Source organism: Misgurnus anguillicaudatus, chromosome 21, assembly GCF_027580225.2.
Source record: "Misgurnus anguillicaudatus chromosome 21, ASM2758022v2, whole genome shotgun sequence".
NCBI classification, from domain to species: domain Eukaryota; kingdom Metazoa; phylum Chordata; class Actinopteri; order Cypriniformes; family Cobitidae; genus Misgurnus; species Misgurnus anguillicaudatus.
The window spans coordinates 56,266,243-56,286,116 of NC_073357.2; the positions used below are offsets into that span (position 1 = coordinate 56,266,243).

The following is a 19,874-nucleotide window of genomic DNA, read 5'->3' on the forward strand; positions in this document are numbered from 1 at the left end:
GGTTATAATAACCTAATAGTCTCAGTTTGGTGAGAGAGCTTTGGTCTAGCTGCCAGCGAGAAGAAGCTTAGCACAGTTTGGCTTCGGTACACAACAGAATGGCATATGGTTGTGTGATCGATAAACCAGCCTGTGCCCCTCACAACTAGATTTCCTCTCCAGCTGAACAAAAAAAAGAGGGTTACCCAGACATTTAAGCTTAAACACCACAGTTACAGTTAGTTACGATGAGCATGTGGACCCTCATGGCATTTTATTGCATTTGTTTTGTGTTTGCATGTGAATATTTTGTGCATAGAGGCCGTGTAAACTTTAAATGCGCCGAACGTCTGCAGAATGCATAAATGTAAAATGCATTTCATGTGCTCTTGTATTGTGCATGTTTTTGTAACGGTTTGCTATGCATGCAAAGACCAGCTTTTGAGAAAACATACTTCTGAACTGCAAATACAACTGGTTTTCACACTAATTATACCTGAACTTGCGTTACAGGTAGTGCTTGCAGCCATTGTGAAACACATCAGAAAAGAGGGAGGCATGTGGGAAAACATTCATTGCAACAGACCATTTTGTCTGCTGTCTATACATGCTTGATCTGTGTGAGCCAGACCTTCTCTTTCTTCGTACCAAACCTGATTACGATTGTGCCCCGTGCACCGCACCAAATCTGAAACCACTTAGCTTGGATCCAGAAGCGAGCGAGAGAGTGTTAGAGAGAAGAGAGAGAGAAAAAGGTTGACTTTGAAAAAAATGAAAAGCTCTATGCCACCATTAGAAAGCCATAAGACTCTATAGGAATGCTGAGTTCTTGGGGGGTTGGACGTGCCTCATTATATTGGCCCACCATTTCTGAGTCCGCCAGGATATTGTTAGATTGATCGTGGCAGCCAGTAAAAACAAAAGTCCGGTTTCTCTGGAGAGCCGTGCCTGTGCGGGCTTGTTTTTGAGAATTATTCACATTGATGTCATCGATTTCATTTTAAGCACAGAGACGAAACGGATGAGAGGGGATCAGACACTTCTATGGGTTATTGTGTAGCTTTTCTCTGTGATACTTTTTGGGAACGTCAGTGAAGAAATCTATTGTGGCTGGCTGTGCGCTTACATAACGCGTGCACGTACAGTCAGGGCCCTATTAATAAAATATAGGTAAACCGATGGTTCAGTTTACCTAGTCGTGGTTAGGGTGGCCAATGCCGGCTAAACTCAGCAGGGCAGAAGAAGTTCACAGTAGCCCTGCTCAGGGGTCCCTGGGGGTCCAGAATAATCAGAGTATGGGGCCCGCGAAAGCCTACGTGAAGTGACCCTCCCCCAGCTATGGCTGAGTTACCGCCCAGGTGGCATCCGGAGGTCATCCGTCCAGCCATAGACGTTTTTGGCAGCAGCACATGATTTTCAGGGCCCCTTTTTGGGGAACACTGAGAACATTGGTCTATAACAGGACTCAGGAGCAACACGGGGAGTTCTTATGTAAAGTTTTTGGAAATTGTCGTAGTCATGGAGTGGGGAGGGGAGTTTTCAGATACCAGTAAATATATAAAAAGTAACTACACTTTGACCAAAAATGTAAGAATTTACATCGTGTTAGGAAAAACTACATAAAAGTTACAATGTAATATAAAGAGGAAATGTGACTTTCCATGTAAAATCCAAGATAAAGTTTTATAATCTAATAATGAGATTTGGAGAAGTTTGATTAAACTTTAATTTCAATCTTTGACATGACCCTACTAAGTCAAAATTAAAACTATTAAGGTTATATTTTTCACAGAATGTTTTTTACATTATGGAGGATGTTTTATGTAAAAATATTAGTGCTGGGCAAAGATTAATCGCGATTAATCGCATACAAAATAAAAGTGATTTTTGGCATAATATATGTGCGTGTACTGTGTCTAATAATTGTGTATATTTAACCACAAACACATTCATATATTCATTTCAGAATTGTTTTACTTATATATAATTGTTTTTAATTTATTTTTAATATAGAATATATAAAAATATAAATAAATATATTTAAACATGTAAATGTTTCTTAAATACATACATGAATGTGTGTGTATTTATTTATACATAATAATTACACACAGCACATACTCATATATTATGCCAAAAATCACTTTTATTTTGTATGCAATTAATCGCGATTAATCTTTGCCCAGCACTAAAAAATATATTAAAGTTCGTTTTTTCAAAATTTATGTGTGTAATTATTTTGTATATATAAATTCACATGCATACATACATATATATATTTATATAAATAAATAAATAAATTATATATATATATAATTTACAGTTACTGTCGCGGTCCGCACGTAACTTCCGGTAAACTCTGCTAAGAATAAATAACCACAAAGTACTTTAAACGTAGTTTATTTATATAACAAGCAAAAAACAACACATAGATTACCTGGGAAACCAAAACATTTGTTATTTTCGATGAGGCATTTGTTCAAGAGATCAGTTTAGCAACTAGTCAGACCATTTAAAAACGAAACCGGAAGTAAAGTTCTGATCCAGACGTGTATCACGTGCGTCCGATAAAACCGTCTATTGACAGATTTTTCTTTAATATTCATTGCAAGTCATCTATTTAAAATAACATTTTAAAATAAAATTTTAGTTTTCTAATAACAGAAATTAATCTGTTTGGCACAGGTATAGTTTTTTCTACAAACGTAATTTCATGCATTTAACAATACACCTTCAGATTATAAGATTTTTTAAATCATAGTAAACATTTTAGTCAAGTGTGTCCAAACTTTTGGCCTGTACTGTATATTTCCTGTTATATGTAAATAAATAACATTTATATTATAATTTATAAATAAAAAAGTATACATAAATAACATTTTTCTTAAATGTATATATTTATAATATTTTGTGTTTATATATACAATACACACAAATATATTATTCAAACACAAACGTTTACTTGTATGCGACTAATCGCGATTAATCTTTTGACAGCCCTAGTAAAAAACAATTTCAGTTTTCACAGGCAGGGTCACAAATAGTTTGGATTTGGCACTTTTCAGGTTAATAATTGAAAAGGCACATTTGTCAGAATGGGATAATATAAAAGATATATAGGAAATTCTGAAATTCCAACGCTATATCACAAGAATTCATACTGTACATATTTATTTTACGAGTTTGCTAATTCGTATTAGTTCATACAACCACATTTGTAAGTTTTGGTATGATTTGCCTTGACCCCTGTGACGTTGGGGTTAGGTGCGGGGTTAAGGGTTCGGTTTCGTTGTTGTTGTTGTTTTTTCACGAGAATCGTACGATTTTGCAAGATTAACGAATTAGCCAACTCATAAAATATGTAAAATTTCTCTTGAAATCAGGCTGGAAATTCATGTTAGTTTTCATTTCAACTTTTCGTTCAAATTGTTGAGCTCATTATCCTATCAAATAATAGTTGTTTTTTTTACAGTGAAAGAAATCTCAGGAACACACATATTGATCAAATGCATACCTTGTAAAGCACTGTAAGTCGCTTTTGATAAAAACACAAATGCTAAATGCATAAATATAAAATGTAAGTAAATGTAAAGGGGCAAAAAGTTAACCATGCTCCCATTTGTAAGTCACTTTGTTAAAAAGCGGCTGCTAAATGAATAAATGTATAGTATTGATAGTAGTCTAACTTTTGGACCGCACCGCATGTGTTCACATATTTGGGATATGGGGCGCCACCTTAGTCATTAGATTTAGTTTGTGTATTTATTATAACTTACACTGCATGTATTGTCTAAAATCTGTAACATAATGTATTTAGTGATGGACTGTAAGGGATTTTCCCACTTTTTAGGCTGTGGACCAATTTTAGTCTCCCATGGTATCTGTAAATAAGTACCCATTTCCTAGTTCATTCATCTGTCTCGTTGTTTTGATTTTGGACTAATGGACTTCTATACCACTTCAGGTTTGCTATGGCTTTCCCCCCAGCACTCCCGACAAATGTCCGTCTGAAATTGGACCAGACGGTTTGAGCTACAAGCTGTTACTTGAAAACAAGTTTAGCGCGGTTTCTTTGGTGATCTCTCATGCTGGTAGACCAAATGGAGAAGTCTGCAGATTATATGGCCTCTCACTGCTACAACCCATTCATGGTTTTTCTCCCAAATGTTTTTCATTCTTGCTTTCAGAGTTGTGACGTTTGTGTCGGAGGTTGAAGGCCGTGAGGGGGTTGTTCTCGCCAGGACCGTGATGGCTTTTACTCCTGCGTCTCAACATTGTAAGCGTCTGTCAGTGAAACTATTAATGCGGTTTGTACGCTGGAAGCCTTTGACACCGGTTAAACCTGAGAATTTGAAACGGCACCGCATGCCAGAGCTTCTCTGGAAGTTTGCATACTTCAAAATACGTGGGTTTTCTGAGCAATGCCAATCCCACATACAATTGTCGCAACTTTTGAAACCCTTTTACACTACTATTTAAATACAGAGTTTATAGGCCAATAGACATTCATTGAATGTTTGAAATTCAGATGGCAGTTTTTTCTGAATTAACCTCATGACTCATCCTGACTGGAATTTGTCCCACTGGGAGGCAAGCGACACATTATGCATGGACGAAATGTAAATGGAGAAAACCTTACCCAACCATTCTCACCTTAATCCCTCCAACTGTATGATAATGTCAACAAAACCCTGAAATCTGGCTCCTCTGGTTTAAACATCCTTGTCCCCTGCTTGTGTTTACAGAGTCAATATGTAAATGCATAAGAGGTTTCACACTAGGTGACAACGGTTCCAATTAGGAAGGTAAAAGAAACACAAGCAAACAGGCTTTTCACTTTAAAGAGAGTCTCCACTTTTCACCCAACCAAACCGTGAATGGCTATCGGTCTCTCTGCATTGCAAATAATCTGCCACCGGGTGATCACAGACACAATTGGTTGTTTTTAGGGTGGCCAGAATTCACCCTTGGGGGTGCACAACTCAAAATAAAAGTGTTTGATTTGAGTTTAAGTTCCTGAGGTTTTATGGGAGAGGAGCCAGAACTGGAAGGCATCTTTAGATCACTTTGAACTGGGATGGGCTTAAAAGCCCTTTAGAGAAAGATTGTGCGATTCACAGCCAAAGGTCACATTCCCTGGCGTTAAGCTGGAATAATTAATATTTATAAGGTTTTAATACCAGATCAACTTCCTAACTAGCAATCCCATGCAAATCACATTCCCCTAATAGCAATACAATCAGTTAAAGAAATTTACAAACATTTCTTATTAATTGCATACTATGAGCCAACATATTTTGTTTTAAAGACATTGCATGTTTAGACAGACTCAAAAATGTATGTGATGGATCTAAAACCTAAATCGTTATCGAGATCTTTAAAATGTTTATCTGAAAATGATAGAGATCTTTGTATGAGAAAAAACCTAAATTAAAACCATTAAAGTCATTGACTGTATATGGCCGAATTAATCATATATGAAATAAAACAGTTACATTGTGACATTAATGTGTATTTCTCAAATTTGTTTGAATGTGTGTGCTGTCATGGCTTTAACAATCAAAAAAGTGAAATAAGTAAATATTACACACTAGTCAACATTAAAAGTTGTCTTACATCCAATACCCAATGCATATTCTTGTCTTAAGACAACTTTGATTTAGGGCTGTAACGATTAATCGTGTGTCCCTTTAAAAATGCCTGTCTGAAATCGATTCTGAATCACAAGGTTGCGATTCTGTGTTTCATGCACAGCTTGTGCGTGTACTACGGCATTTGGTCAGTAGGAAGTCCTTATCAAATAAAAATCATTCAAAATATTTTTTATTATCTTGAAAATACCTGAAACAATTTGAAGAACAGCGATATAAATAGTCCTGTAGACATTTCCTGGAATAGCGTTTGTAATGCTACTTCTTCTGTGGCACAAAGGGAGTTTCTGCAAGAGCGCCCCCTAGCTTTGGGATGGTCCGGGATTTCACCATAATTCATTAAAATTCATTCATTGAGAAAACGTGCATTTGCACGATTAATCGTTACAGCCCTACTTTGATTAGATTTTTTGATCCACTTTAAGGGGCTGGACACACCAAAACTTTTAAACGTGGCTGAAAACGCCTTGAGTGCCAGCTTTCTTCAGCCCAGCGCTTTGGTAGCTCTGATACGTCAGCTGCGAGCCGGTTGGTTGCTGTGATACTTGTCCTGCCCCACCTCCACTGTGATTGGACGGCCGCGTTAGAACTGACATTGACGAGCGGAGCTTTTCTTCCAAAGTTGAACATTTCTCAACTTTCGGCGCTCAGCGCTGAGCGCGGAAAAACCGCCGGGTGCCGGTTTTCAGCGCGGAAGAAAACCGCTAGCTGCTGGCTTATTTGAAAAATGCTGAGCTTCCATTGAAAACAATTGAAAACATGCGCCGGCCGCGGGCGTAAAAGCGTTGGTGTGCACGCCCCCTAAATGTTGACTAGTATATAGACAGTTTCATCAGACCCACACGCCATAACGCGATACGTGTCTGATCCGAACTTTACTTCTGGTTTCGTTTTTTTATGGTCTGACTAGTTGCTGAACTAAATTCTTGAACAAATACCTCGTCGAAAAAACACATGTTTTGGTTTTCTAGGTAATCTACGTGTTGTTTATTTTGCTTGTTATATAAATAAACTACGTTTAACGTACTTTTTTGTTATTTATCCTTAGCGGAGTTTACCGGAAGTTACGTGTTGATCACGAAAGCCGCTTGTTTATGTTGTTACTGCTGAAACCATCTATATCAGAGGTCTGTAACTTTTTAGGCCAAGGACGCCTTAAATGATAGAGAAGAGGAGCAATAACCCCCAGTACACTGTAAAAAGTGTAAGTTGGATTAACTTAAAAAATTACTTAAATTGGTAACACCTAAACAAATATCAACTTAAAATTTCTCACTTTACGTAATTTTTAAGTTTATAAAGCTTAAAATGTTTTAAGTGTTATCAATGGAAGTAAGTAATCTTTTTATACTGTGTACCTGTATTAAATTAATACTATATTTCTTATTATTTATAACACAACAAGTTGTTATGATGGTTACATTACAAACATATTAAAATCATAATTTTTGGCATACTACATAACATTTTAATTTAACCGAATAGATTTTATTGTGTTAACGTTATGCTCTTCATTATTGGTAAAAATTTTATTATTAACCTTTTTTTGTTTGATGCCTAATTTCATTTGTCAAAAAAAGTTATTTTGCATTTAAATAATATTTGGAGGACCCCCTGTAATACCACCATGGACCCTCCAAGGGTGCCCGAACCCCTTGTTGAAGACCCACACTGTAAAATTTCTTGTTGCACTTAAATGTTTAAGTTTAAACAACTTGAATCAAGAAGTCATTTTAAGTTTTGACTGGTTAGAAGTTGCTAAAAAATTTAAATAAAGTTGTAAGAACTTAAGCCCATTCAACTCCATTTTTTTTATTATTTTACACCAACTCCTCGCAAGTTGTATAAACGTAAAAATTTAAGTGCAAGTGGAATATTTTACAGTGCATGTTTTATATTTAAAACATTAGCATGTGTTTAAAGTTATACATACATTTGTAATTAATCAAAACATTGATATCATATCTATTTTTATCAAAATGACAACTAAAAGTTCACACAAAATGTGAATTACTACAAATACAGTAACACTGTAAAAAATTATTTGCTGCCTTAATTTTTTTAGTTGTTGAATCAACTCAGATTTACAAGTCATGTCAACTTACTATTATTTATCTTGACAAGAGAGGAGTTGCTACAACTTATAAGATGTAGTTTACTTTTTTCAACTATATTTTATAAGTTATAACAACTCATCTGTAGTTATAACAACTCATCTATAGTCAAGATAAATAATAGTAAGTTGAAATGACTTGTAAATCTGAGTTGATTCAAGAGAATTTTTTACACTGTACTAATGATGGAAGGATGTTTCTTTCATTAGCGTCTAGTGTCGGGGAAGATTTACTTTGGAGATGGGAGCACAAAGCGTGTTTGAGCATTCTGAGATTATTAACATAATTGGGATTACTGGCGATGAAGCTTTCCTGAGTTGTTTTCTTAATAAACACATTGTGAGCTCTATTATTGGCCGTAACGGTAGATGATCGAACCCCTGCGGTGCAGCAGCGCTCATCTGCCGAGGTCCCAGCATCCTGCGGACCGTGGCCCGAGAGCAGTGCTAACCTGATTAGCGGCACGTATCGGTCCTCTGCTTTGTGTGTGTGCTCGTTGCGTTTTGTCACTGACCCAGGCAGAAGTTCAAATGGGATTACGTCTCCGTGAACAGAGAGAAGCACAAGATTGTTTCTCAATGGCTGCTCAACAATAGCATAGCACAGCTAAAATGAGTGAGATGATAATGAGTAGTGTTGGGGAGGGACAAACAACAAGTTGCATTGCCACTTAACTTAACAGCATTCTTTCAGCGCTGTGTAGCTTTACAGTAGGGGAGAGCAGGGGCGAAAGTACCATTTTTCAGAAAAAAATCATTTTAAAGAGAATGTTTTAGACAGAGATATATATTTTTGCTGTGGTCAGTAACTCACAAGTGTGGTCTATCAGTACCAGGTGTAATTTTGAACAAATGTAAAACGACTTCAGTATAATTTCACTTTGAACATAGGGAGCGCATTGTTACTTTTGACCCTGTCAGCAGGGACGAAAGTAACACACAGGTGGGTCAAAAGTAACACAACAAAACAAGATAGATTTTTGTGTTCTTGTTTTTAATAAATATACATGACTATGATCGTGTTGATATGTAACTGCAAACATATTTTGTAATTTATCTTTGTAAGAAAATAATGAAATTACATTTTCATTTTAAATTTCAGTTTAATCGTTTCAAAAGCAACAGACGGTATAAACTTAAATTGTTGAGAACAAAACTTTTTTTATGACAATATGAACACTATGAATAATATCAATTTTCAACATACAACAGCATTAGCAGCTGGACAAAACTTTCGTCCCGACAGGATCTCCTCACATTCAAACACGATTTACTTTTATTTTGAAAGTCAAACTTCAGGATGTGTTAGAGCACTAAATAACCTGTACATGGATCAGTACTTTAACACATGAAACGAGAAACACAACGCATTATAAGAACAAAACGACTGCTTTAGGGATTTACTTATAATGGTTGAAAACACCTTTCTGGATCTACAGGCGGAAAACAGCGAGTAAATAACGTGATGGGCCCTATTTTAACGATCTAAGCGCATTATCTAAAGCGCACAGCGCAACGTCTAAATGGGCGTGTCCGAATTCACTTTTGCTAATTTAACGACGGGAAAAATGGTTTGTGTGCCGAGCGCACGGCCGAAAAGGGTTGGTCCTATTGTAATGGGAGTAGTTTGGGCGTAACGTGCAATAAACCAATGAGAGTTTCAGCTCTCATCCCCTTTAAAAGCCTGTTGCGCTGGCGCTATGTCTAATCCCTATTTAGATGGCGGACTTTGTAAACTGAAAAACTAAGCGGAGGAAGAAGATCCCCAGTTTAAGATTAATGTTAAAAAAATTGTGTTGTTTTTCACTTGTATTGAAATTGTTATTTTTTATTAAAACCTTTAAAAATCGTTTTCTTTTAGTCATGGAAGTAAAAAAGCAGACTTTTAATTGCTTTAAATGTATGGCTATCCAATTTCATCAAAAAATAATTTACAAGTATGTAAGATAAGGTTTGTACTCTAAAAATACTTTATTTGTAACAAACAGGAGATAAAGAATTTACAAACGGCTCTCCGACGTTTCAGCACTTGGACAGCGTTTTTTTAAGCAAGAGTTTTTTTAATCTCACCATATCCACAGGTGCAGAGTCATCATATACAATAAATCCGTGAGGTAGCATTTAAAAAAACAAACATTTAAAAACAGATGCATTTGTTTAAAGCAAAGCATTTATTTACATACCAGGCTACAGGTGAAGCAGCTCTTTGTGCCTTCTAACGTCTCATAATCGGTCCTCATTTATGTCCAAGAGACTCAATAATAATCTTTTACATTCAACCTTTAATCTTTCATATTTAAAAGCGTTTTTGTGCTGCTGCGCATTCATGTAGGCTATGTGATAAGCAAACCCGCGTTGTCCTCCCGTTTATAGGCACATATTACTAATGCGCTCTTTAAATAACAAAAAACATATTGCGCCATTGACTTTAGACTTTAGACCAGGTTTTTGTTGGTCAATGGCGTAGTCTATTTTAGTTGCCTCAAAATAGCAACGCGCCAACAATGCGCCTGAACACACCTAGTTTTCAGACCAGAACGCCCATGGGCGCAAAAGGGGGCGCAAATGCATTTGCTATTTAAACAACGTGGTGCTAAACGTGAAAATGATAATTGCGCAGGGTGGAAACTAGCGAAAGACACTTGCGTCGCGCATTGCGCTGCATTGCGCCTGGTGTAAGATAGAGCCCGATATTTGTCAGGTCTGTCAAGGGTTTGCGTGCTAAAGATGCTGTCATAGTTTGCGTTGCAAGTGTTATCAGGGCTCGGAGAAAATCGCTTTGTTACTTTCATCCCGCGTTACTTTCGCCCCGGTTCTCCCCTATAAAACGACTAAACGAAATATTAGTGTAGCATCGCAAAACATTGTGCTGCTATATTTTACGTAATTTACAATAATCATTAAATCAGCTAGCTCTCTGTACTCTCTCTAAAAAAAAAGTTTGTTCATACAAGTCTGTTTGTTCAGTTCAAAAATCTGATTCACTGATTCAAATAATTTTTTATTTTTTTAAAGCTTTGTTAAAAATGTCATTCATTTGAACTTACTTGTAAAATATTTAGTTAATCTGCAGTTGTCAGTTTGTTTTTGACTTGGATATATAGATATAGATGATTCCTGTAGCTCAGTTGGTTGAGCATTGTGCGAAAGGTCATGGGTTAGAATCCCATGGGACACACATGCTGATCAAATGTAAACCTTTAATCGCGGGATTAAAGTCTCGGTCAAATGCATGTAAATGTAATGTAGATTAGGTTGTTTATAGATAATTTTTTGTTTATAGACCAGGTTAGACCATCATAAATTTCCAGGCTGGTTTATGCTGGTTACAAGCAAACATACTTGTCAAGCAGCATGGAGATTCTGATGAGCTTGACTTTTTGTCAACCAAGTAAAAAAACTGGTTCGGACAAAAAATGTAACATATTTTGCAGTGTAAGAATTAAATATACTTTATTAAATATAAGATAAATTAAAATTAAGATAGAGATAAAATTAATTAAAATATAATTAAAGGGATGGTCACCCAAAAATAAAAATTCTGTCAATATTTACTAACCCTCATGTTGTTTTAGACTCAATACATTTTTCCGGATGAAAACAAAAAAATAAATTTTGATAAATGATGATAAGCACATAGCTGATGGAAGCCACTGATAAACAAATATATGGAGATATTGTGATAAATGATAATGAAGATATTTTGATAAAGTACACAGTTCCCATTAAATTCCATACAATTTGTTTTTCCTACTATGGAAGTCAATGGTTTCCATCGACTGTGTGCTTATCATAATTTATCCAAAAATGTTTGTGTTCATCAGAAAAAGAAATTCATACAGGCCTACCGTGAGTAAATTAAACTATCCCTTTAAATATCATCAGCATAGTTCAGTACTTTTTTGAGTTGTGTAGTTATACTAGCGGGTAGCTTTGATGTCATTTAAATAATATTCCTTGTATCTTGTAAAGGTCCAAGTTATAATGAGCCTATCCGATGTGCTGTTGCCATTCTTAAACATGTTTAAATAGACAAGAGTGGGGAGCAGAAAAAAAACGAAAGGGCGCCACAGAAAAAGAAAGAAAGATCAAACCTTCATGCCCTGTTATGGCTCATAAAGGGCACATCACAGGAGGAACACAGTGAGGGACGGTGTCATTATCTCAGATAGTCGAGATGAGGCCCTTGCACGCTTTGAGTGAAAATAAATATGCACATTCCCATGCCGAACAATACCCACAGCTCAATGCTAGCAGAAAAGACACAGCTTACAGCTGTCAGACCGTTTTATTACATAACTCGCACTGTACGGCAACAGTTGGCAGAGGTAAGCATGACTTACTCTTATAGAGTAACATGCTCGTAATACCAGGAAAGAAAAAGATCTATTTAATATCTCTATTGTTTCTCCTACACCATAAATTCTTTGCTTAAGTAGAGCAACAAAGTTCATAAGTTCGATCCAATTAAATTGTGTGGATTGAATGCACTGCAAGTCACTTTAGACAAAGTTAATACTCAAATGAAACATAACTGAGGTCTCCATGCCGTTTTCAGAGCTTTCAAAGAAAAGCATCTGAACAATACATTTTCCTCTAGGACAATATCAACAAAGCATGAATTGTTTATGAGAAATTAGGCATATAATTGCTATTAGGGTTTACAAGAAACCTCCAGCTAATATAGACTTCCATTTAAACACATCTGTCGTAAGGTAAATAATCCAGCAAGCTGCTGAACACAGAATCGTGGTAATTAAATCAATAGCTTGAGCCCACAGCCCCGGGCGTAGATTTAAAACGGTCACACCTAATCGACGCATCCTGAATGGATCTTCCCTAGTCAGTTAGAAGGTGGGTCTGTGAGTACATTAACCATCTTTCATTCTTATCAAGAGCACCTGTACTATGGCATATGACTCATGTAGTAGTAAAGCAAACAAGTCTTTTCAATGTTTGTTATGCTTTGTGTATAGGAAAAACTTTTCTCCACACTAAGCAAACTTCCTTTTTACACAAAGCAGGGTAATTCCCTTTAACTCTCCGGTATTATTTATTTAAAATAATAACATTGTTTTATTTTTATCCTATGCTTCCTATGCATTAGAAAGTTGAAAGAAGATCATCGAGATGATGATTAAATGTGTCTGCTTTATATTTCTTCTATGCACTCTCAGAAATAAAGGTACTGGAAGGTACAAAACTTGCCACTAGGACAGTAACTTTCAGAAAGTAAATATTCAAACAAATTAGCGTCGCACACCTGAAGTGAATAGATAGGTGCGTGGGATAAGAAGACAGAAAATCTCATAACATACATGAAAAGCAATTCCCGCACACTATCTGCTTGCTGAAAAATGTAATATCTGTTACAATGTTTCGATCGATTAATCTTGTTGCCTGAGGAAGATCAATCGATCGAAACGTTGCAACATTTATTGAATTTTTCAGCAAGCAGACAGTGTGCGGGAATTGCTTTTCATGTAAGAAAGTAACTATTCAAAAAATATTTGAGTTTGATTAATTATATTTTTACACAAGCAACACACACATCTCTGCTACAAATGGACAAAGTTTGAAGTTTGTTACTATTTCTTACCATTCTTGGACAATGACACCATATGTGACAGAAGTGCAAACGTTACAACTTACACCAGGTTAATTGTTACAGGCAGGGGGTTAGTTGTAACACTTGCTAAAAATTAGGTTTGCAGGCAAATATTTCAATACTATTTTGATTATATACTTAAAGTGGATATTGTTTATATATCTGTCTATAATAAACAGGTATTAACACTATTCATCCCTCATCTAACCATAGTTCAATGAGTACCAATGTCTAAATATGTTAGAAAAAGCAGCACAATTATGACAAAAAAATTATATGTGACCCAGTCTGTAAAATCTATAATACAGTTTCAAAAATCAAATTCTGAGACAAGGAAAATCAAAATCTGATTTTAGCCATTCATTTCATTAATATTTTAATCTTTGACATGACCTTATTCAATTAATATTAATCAATTTTGGCACACAATTTATAAAATGATTTTTGATAAATCAGGCGCATTTATGTGTGTTCCTTGTGTTTTCAGGATGTGTGTTTGTTGTGTCGTGTGAACCATGTGCATTACGTGTTTTGTCAAAATAAGTGCCTGCTAGTGTTGGGCGATATGCCCCATTTTGAGATCGTCAGCCTGTGAGATCGGCGATACACGATAGTATCGGGGGGCGGGGCAGTAGTTTAATAAATTTTTAATGGTTAATTTTTTTACTCATTATAACAAGTCCCTTGATTGGTGGACAAAAAAAAACGAGAGCAACCGTCATGACTGCAACCTTCTTAAAACTGATGCCATTAATGCGAGCGTGTCATTAAAACCCTAACCATGATTACTTAATAACTGTAAAAAAAATCCATCTGCTCACACACACACACACACACACACGGGCATGCACATACAAACAATTTAATGGAATACATTTGTTTAGTGCTGTTGCAGAAGGCTACACATGTCAAGCAGTGGTGCTCTCAGATGTGCCTTTTTAAACGCATCGGTCCAGCGGAACACGATCATATTTTAAACACGAGGGACGTGTTGCTACAACTCATTGAAATGCATATCATAAACAGGATTAATAGCGCAGCTCTCTGCACGTACGCGAGAGTGATAGAGGCGCCAATATGCAGCGGGTCATATTATAAACAAAAAGTAAAGTTTGCCTCAGCTCGCATGAAACACATTAAACTGAACAAATACATAAGGATTACTACTTTAGTTTATGTTTAGACTTCCAAAAGATGCGAGAGCGCGTGCACGTGAGACAGACAGAAGCGCAGCTGGATTTAGTGCTAGGTGTCCAATACGCACCCATTAAGTACAGGTACGTGCAAGAAGGATTTGGAAGTTAATGTAAAACTATGATGAAAATAAAAATAACCATTGGCCAACTATCGTCATGACTATCGCCATGAAAGCCTGCCATTGGCGATATGTCTGAAGATCGTCGATACACGATACTAGCATCTATCGGCACAACCCTAGTGCCTGCTGCACACGCGTCAAAACCGTTTATGATAAAAGAGATGCTCACGTTCACAAAATACACCCTCTTTTATCATAAACCCTTTAGACACGTCTGCAGCATGCACTTATTTTGACCAAAACATGTGATGCACATAGGATCGCTCAACGCAGAGAACACATATTTTGAAATTACAAACAACACACATGATGGGCTACATGCATGTTGTGACGAACTTCGCATTGAGCGCCCTCGAAAAAAGAAGTCACCGGCCGCTACTGGTTGTAACACAGCGTCACAATTAACCCCGCTGGGTGAAAATATTTTCAAGCCTACCAAAAAAGTAGCTAAGAGCTGCAGACATATTTTAATTATGCTGCAGACGTATTTTCGTCAACAAGACACCCAACTCAAATGAAAAAATGTACCTACATGCCACCAAAACATCAATCAATAACTTTCTGGAAAAACGCGAGAGCGTCTTTTGGCAGTGTGAAAACAATACCGAAAAAACAAGTCGCTCAACCCTGTGCAACAATGTAAACGGTCCTTGTTACAACTAACTAGGCGTTAGTTTACGCCCTGCGCACCTCTACACTTTTGTACCTAAAAGGTGCATAAATGTATACACTCTAAAAACAAACAATCCTAAATAACACTAAAAGTGGTTCTTGGCTCGTAATCATAGAGGAACCATTTTTAGTGCTATGTAGCACCTATGAAGAACCATACGGGGGTCATATAGCACCACATATGGTTCTACATAGCACAATATGGTTCTACACCGGTGCTACACAGGTACTTCATCAGTGCTATATAGCACTAAAATGGTTATGAGCCAAGAACCACTTTTAGTGCTATTTAGCACCGTTTGTTTTTAGAGTGAACCTCAAAGGTACCTATCTGTACCAAAATGGTACATTTTAGTAACTTTTTAAACTTTTGTACCTTTTTTCTGATAGTGTGGGAGTGGGATTGTAGCCAATGCAATTCCTGGTGCTTTTTCAAGATATTCAAATACTTTAATAAGTTAATAACCTATCAAGGAACAGTTTTGGTTTCTTCGGGCTGCCAAGGCAAAGCTCATGCAAAATTATGCAAATGACCTGCCCGGAACGTGCCACAACTGCATCAACATTTTTATGAAAGGTCAAACTAAAGCTGTTTCTTTTTTTTCCTCTCCACCTTCGTTATGCCTGGGGGGGAGTTGTAGTGCATTTCCGTAACCACGCAATAAAATCCCTAATTTATATAATGAAAAAGCATATAGTTCGTTCATAGCAGCATGTGTCCGGTTGAAGATCATCTCTCATGTCACCAGGGCAGGTGGTGCTTTGTAAAATCTTTATTGAGAATCGTGAAGTTTTGCTTATATATTTTTTGTTTAGTTTTGAAATAATGGTTATTTTCCTGTCCTCCGAAGTCAAAGCAACGAGTGAAGTGATGTATATAAATACAGTCAGTCCGAAAACGACGAGGCTCTTGAAATATTGGGGGCCGCAGACGGAGAGCTATGAAGATTTATCAGGTCACCTGGGGCACACTGACAGCCTTTGAACAGGACATTGAAATGGTTGTTGGGAGAAGAAGCAGGTGATAACGCTCTCCAGCCCCCTCTCTCAGCATGCTCATATTGTGTGTGTGTATGTGTGTGTGTGCCAGAATGCAAGTGCTCTTTGTATGTGCACCTCAAGACAGGAAAAAAGAGGGTTACAGGGGCATTCAGAAGCAAATGAGCAGAGGACTTGCGTCCAGAGATTGCCAAAGAGAAATAGCAATGCGGTAATCCTTAAAGCAAGAGCGAGGCAGGCATGGGTTGCCTGTGAACTTACATTTTATCATATAACTTAAAAAATTACTTTAATTGGTAACATCTAAATTTCTCGTTGGTTTCACTTTAGGTGAAAATTTTAAGTTGAAAGAAACTTAGATTTTTAGGTGTTACCAATTAAAGTAATTTTTTAGGTTGAACCAACTTTTCACTTTTTTAAAATAAAACTTTCCTCATCAAGTGTTTACTCACCCTCATCAAGTGTTGTTTTGGTTGTTTTTGTTGGGAGTGGATTGTGGTTACCTCTTTACAAGACAAAAAAAGCATAAAACAAAAAAGTTATAAAAACGTATGCCATCATTTAAATAGGTTTGATGAAAACCAAACTTAAACATTATTAAATGAAAGTTTTTACCAGTTCCTCTCTTATAGTGTGTATTCTTCTTGCCTGATCTGTGTCATTTATGCAGTTAAAGGATATTTACTTTAAGCAATGCACTTAACGGCGAGATCCACAACACAAGAGTTAAGGGGTAAACTGTGTTGTTTGCATATATTGTAGTTTTTCACCAAACCCATTTGTTTGCTGTCAAAACACTTGTATAGACGGTTTCATCAGACGCGCATGCGGTGACGCAATTACGCGTCTGAGCGGAACTTAACTTTCCGTCTCTGTTTGTTTAATGGTCTGACTAGTTGCTAAACTGAACTTCGGAACAAATACCTCGTCGAAAATAACAAATGTTTTAAGATGAGGGAAGATGGTGATCATGGATCACCACTATTTGATGGGAGGTATGGCAGCCGATCTGTAGTTAAGATTGTATACTTTATAAAGTACACATTTTACACAGTAATGTTAAATGTAGTTTTTGATACGCTTTAGCTATGATTTGAACTAAGGTAATCTACTTGTTGTTTAATTTGCTTATTATCAGAAATAAACTACTCTAAAAGGACTTTGTTGTTCTTGATTCTTAGTTCTTGAGTTTACCGGAAGTTACGTGTGTTTTCTGCGAAAGCCATTTGTTTATGTTGTTACTGCTGATACCATCATTTGAAAACTTGAAGGGACATGATCCATTCCCATTGAAATCATAAAACCCAAAATAAGACTTTTGTGTTTTGGTAAAGAAAAAAACAAAGAAAGCCAAATTTGGGTTTAAACAACATGAGGGTGAGTTCATAATGTAAACAGTTTCATTTTGAAATGAACTAACCCTTTAAATGAGCTCATATGAGTGAAAAAACACACATGACATCTCTTTAATATCTGAATAATATTCCTAAGGGTGTTTTCACACCTAGTTCATTTGAGCCCCCCAAAGCTCTCGGAACAGTTCAGTGTGTATTATGTAAACAAGCCAAGTGATCTCAGACCCCCCTTAAAGGACCCAAAAGTGAACCAAACTCAGACCACGTCCGGAGGTGGGGTCTAAGTTCTTATGAAGTTATGATGTGAAGAAGAAAGTGTCTGAGATCACTTCAGTTCTGAAGAGGACCAAAAAAAGAACTGGGTCCTCTTTTGAGTCCACTATACACCAAAAGGACTGAGGTCACATTCGGCTAGTTCCTTTTTTGGTTTACTTTAAGTGAACTGGGTCTGGTTTTTATTTTAAAATGAACTATATGTGAAAACGCTCTAAGATGGGTATCCCCCCAAACATGAAGCGAATTTCGCAAAAAAAAAATACAAACAAATTCGAATTAAGGTGCGTTTCCAAGTTGTTCAAGCGAATGACTGTGGTATTGGTCACCTAGGACAGTAAACAAGGCATGATGTTTTAGAGGAATCTGAAAGAGACCATCAACAGAAGCAAGATGATCAGTCACGTGGGTTTAATGTTCGTTACGTCAGAATTTATTTGGCAAATGCCTTTCCATCTCCCATTATTCGCATTGACTTTTTTTGCACAACTCAAAAACCACCTCAAGCTATAGCGTAAAAACTTTTTTGCAAATTAAGGGAGTTTTATTCGAAATTTGCCATTTCCATGACTCGTTTCTGATGCATTACTTCAAAATGTGCATAAAAAACATGGAAACGTAGCTATTGACGCAAAATGAGCAAAATAAGACTTTTGGTTGAGTGTCCCATTTTTCTTACATTTGAATTTAGGACAAAATCTCAATAATGTCTCATATTTGCCAAAATATCAGGTCAGAGATTTCATGAACTCAAACATTCCCGGCTTGTAAAAACCCAGCTAAAGTCTTTTTTGTGACATATAATAATCCAACATTATGTAATGACCATTTTGTGAAAATATCACCTTGATATCTTTAATATTGAGTGAGTAAGATCATGTCCAAGATTCAAATTAATGACTAAAATCAAACTTTGATGCTCCTAATCTCATAGATTAGATTATGAGACTAGGGCTGTGACGATACATCGCGTTCCCCATTAAAAAGACCTGCCTGATATCGATTCTGAACCGCAAGGCTCCGATTCTGTGTTTCATGCACAGCTTGTGCGTGTACTACGGCTCTGTGATCAGTAGGAAGTCCTTATTAATCTAAAATCATTATGAGTTTGAGTCGTTTATAATGTGAATTTAAAAAAGCAACACTCGTCAAACGCAATCATTCAAAAAAATTGTATTATCCTGAAAATACCTGAAACAATGTGAAGAACAGCGATATAAATATTCCTTTAGACATTTTCTGTAATAGCGTTTGTAATGCTACTGATTTTGTGGCACTAATGGCGTTTCTACACAAGAGCGCCCTCTAGCTTTTGGATGTGGCGGCATTTCACCGTAATTCATTCAAATTCATTCGTTGAGAAAATGCGCATTTGCACGATTAATCGTCACAGCCCTATATGAGACTTGAACCTGTTTTTCAAAGCTATCTCACAAGATATGTACATATTTTACGAGTTCGTATTAATTCATACGGCTACATTTGTACGTTTTTGTACGATTTGCTTTGACCCCTGTGACGTTGGGGCTAGGTGCACTGTTAGGGTTTTGTTGTTGTTCTTTTTTTTGAGAATCGTACGTTTTTGCGCAATTAACTTCTTATGAATTCATACGAATTAGCCAACTCGTAAAATATGTACGAATTCTAATGAGATCGGGCTGTTTTTTATACAGGCAGGGTCACATTTTTCTTTAAAATTATTCCACGACCAAATTATTTGAGTTATGCTGTCCCCCTTTATTTTTATAGCTCTATACTTTTACTGTATATGCACAATTGTTTCATTTGTTTCTATTTTTAATAATCTCAAACTATTTGATCAGAAATATCAAACTTATACTTAACCAAAACACAGAGAAGTCTCCTCGGGTATAAAGGTGGAAGAGGCTAGTAGAGTAATTCAGAC

The 19,874-nt window shown here is 36.4% G+C and overlaps 1 protein-coding gene across 4 annotated transcripts in view; it reads left to right on the plus strand.

Moving 5' to 3' along the window:
* ccnd1 (cyclin D1) overlaps positions 1–19,874 on the plus strand; it is a 176,593-nt gene that overhangs the window by 140,661 nt on the left and 16,058 nt on the right. The window contains exon 1 of one of the 4 annotated variants that reach the window (XM_073859422.1): positions 6,710–6,757. The exons of the other annotated variants lie outside the window; for them this stretch is intronic. Within the exon in view, the coding sequence (XP_073715523.1) occupies positions 6,725–6,757 (33 nt within the window). The 5' untranslated portion in view covers positions 6,710–6,724. Of the gene's footprint in view, positions 1–6,709; positions 6,758–19,874 lie in introns of those variants that run through there. 4 annotated transcript variants of the gene reach the window in all.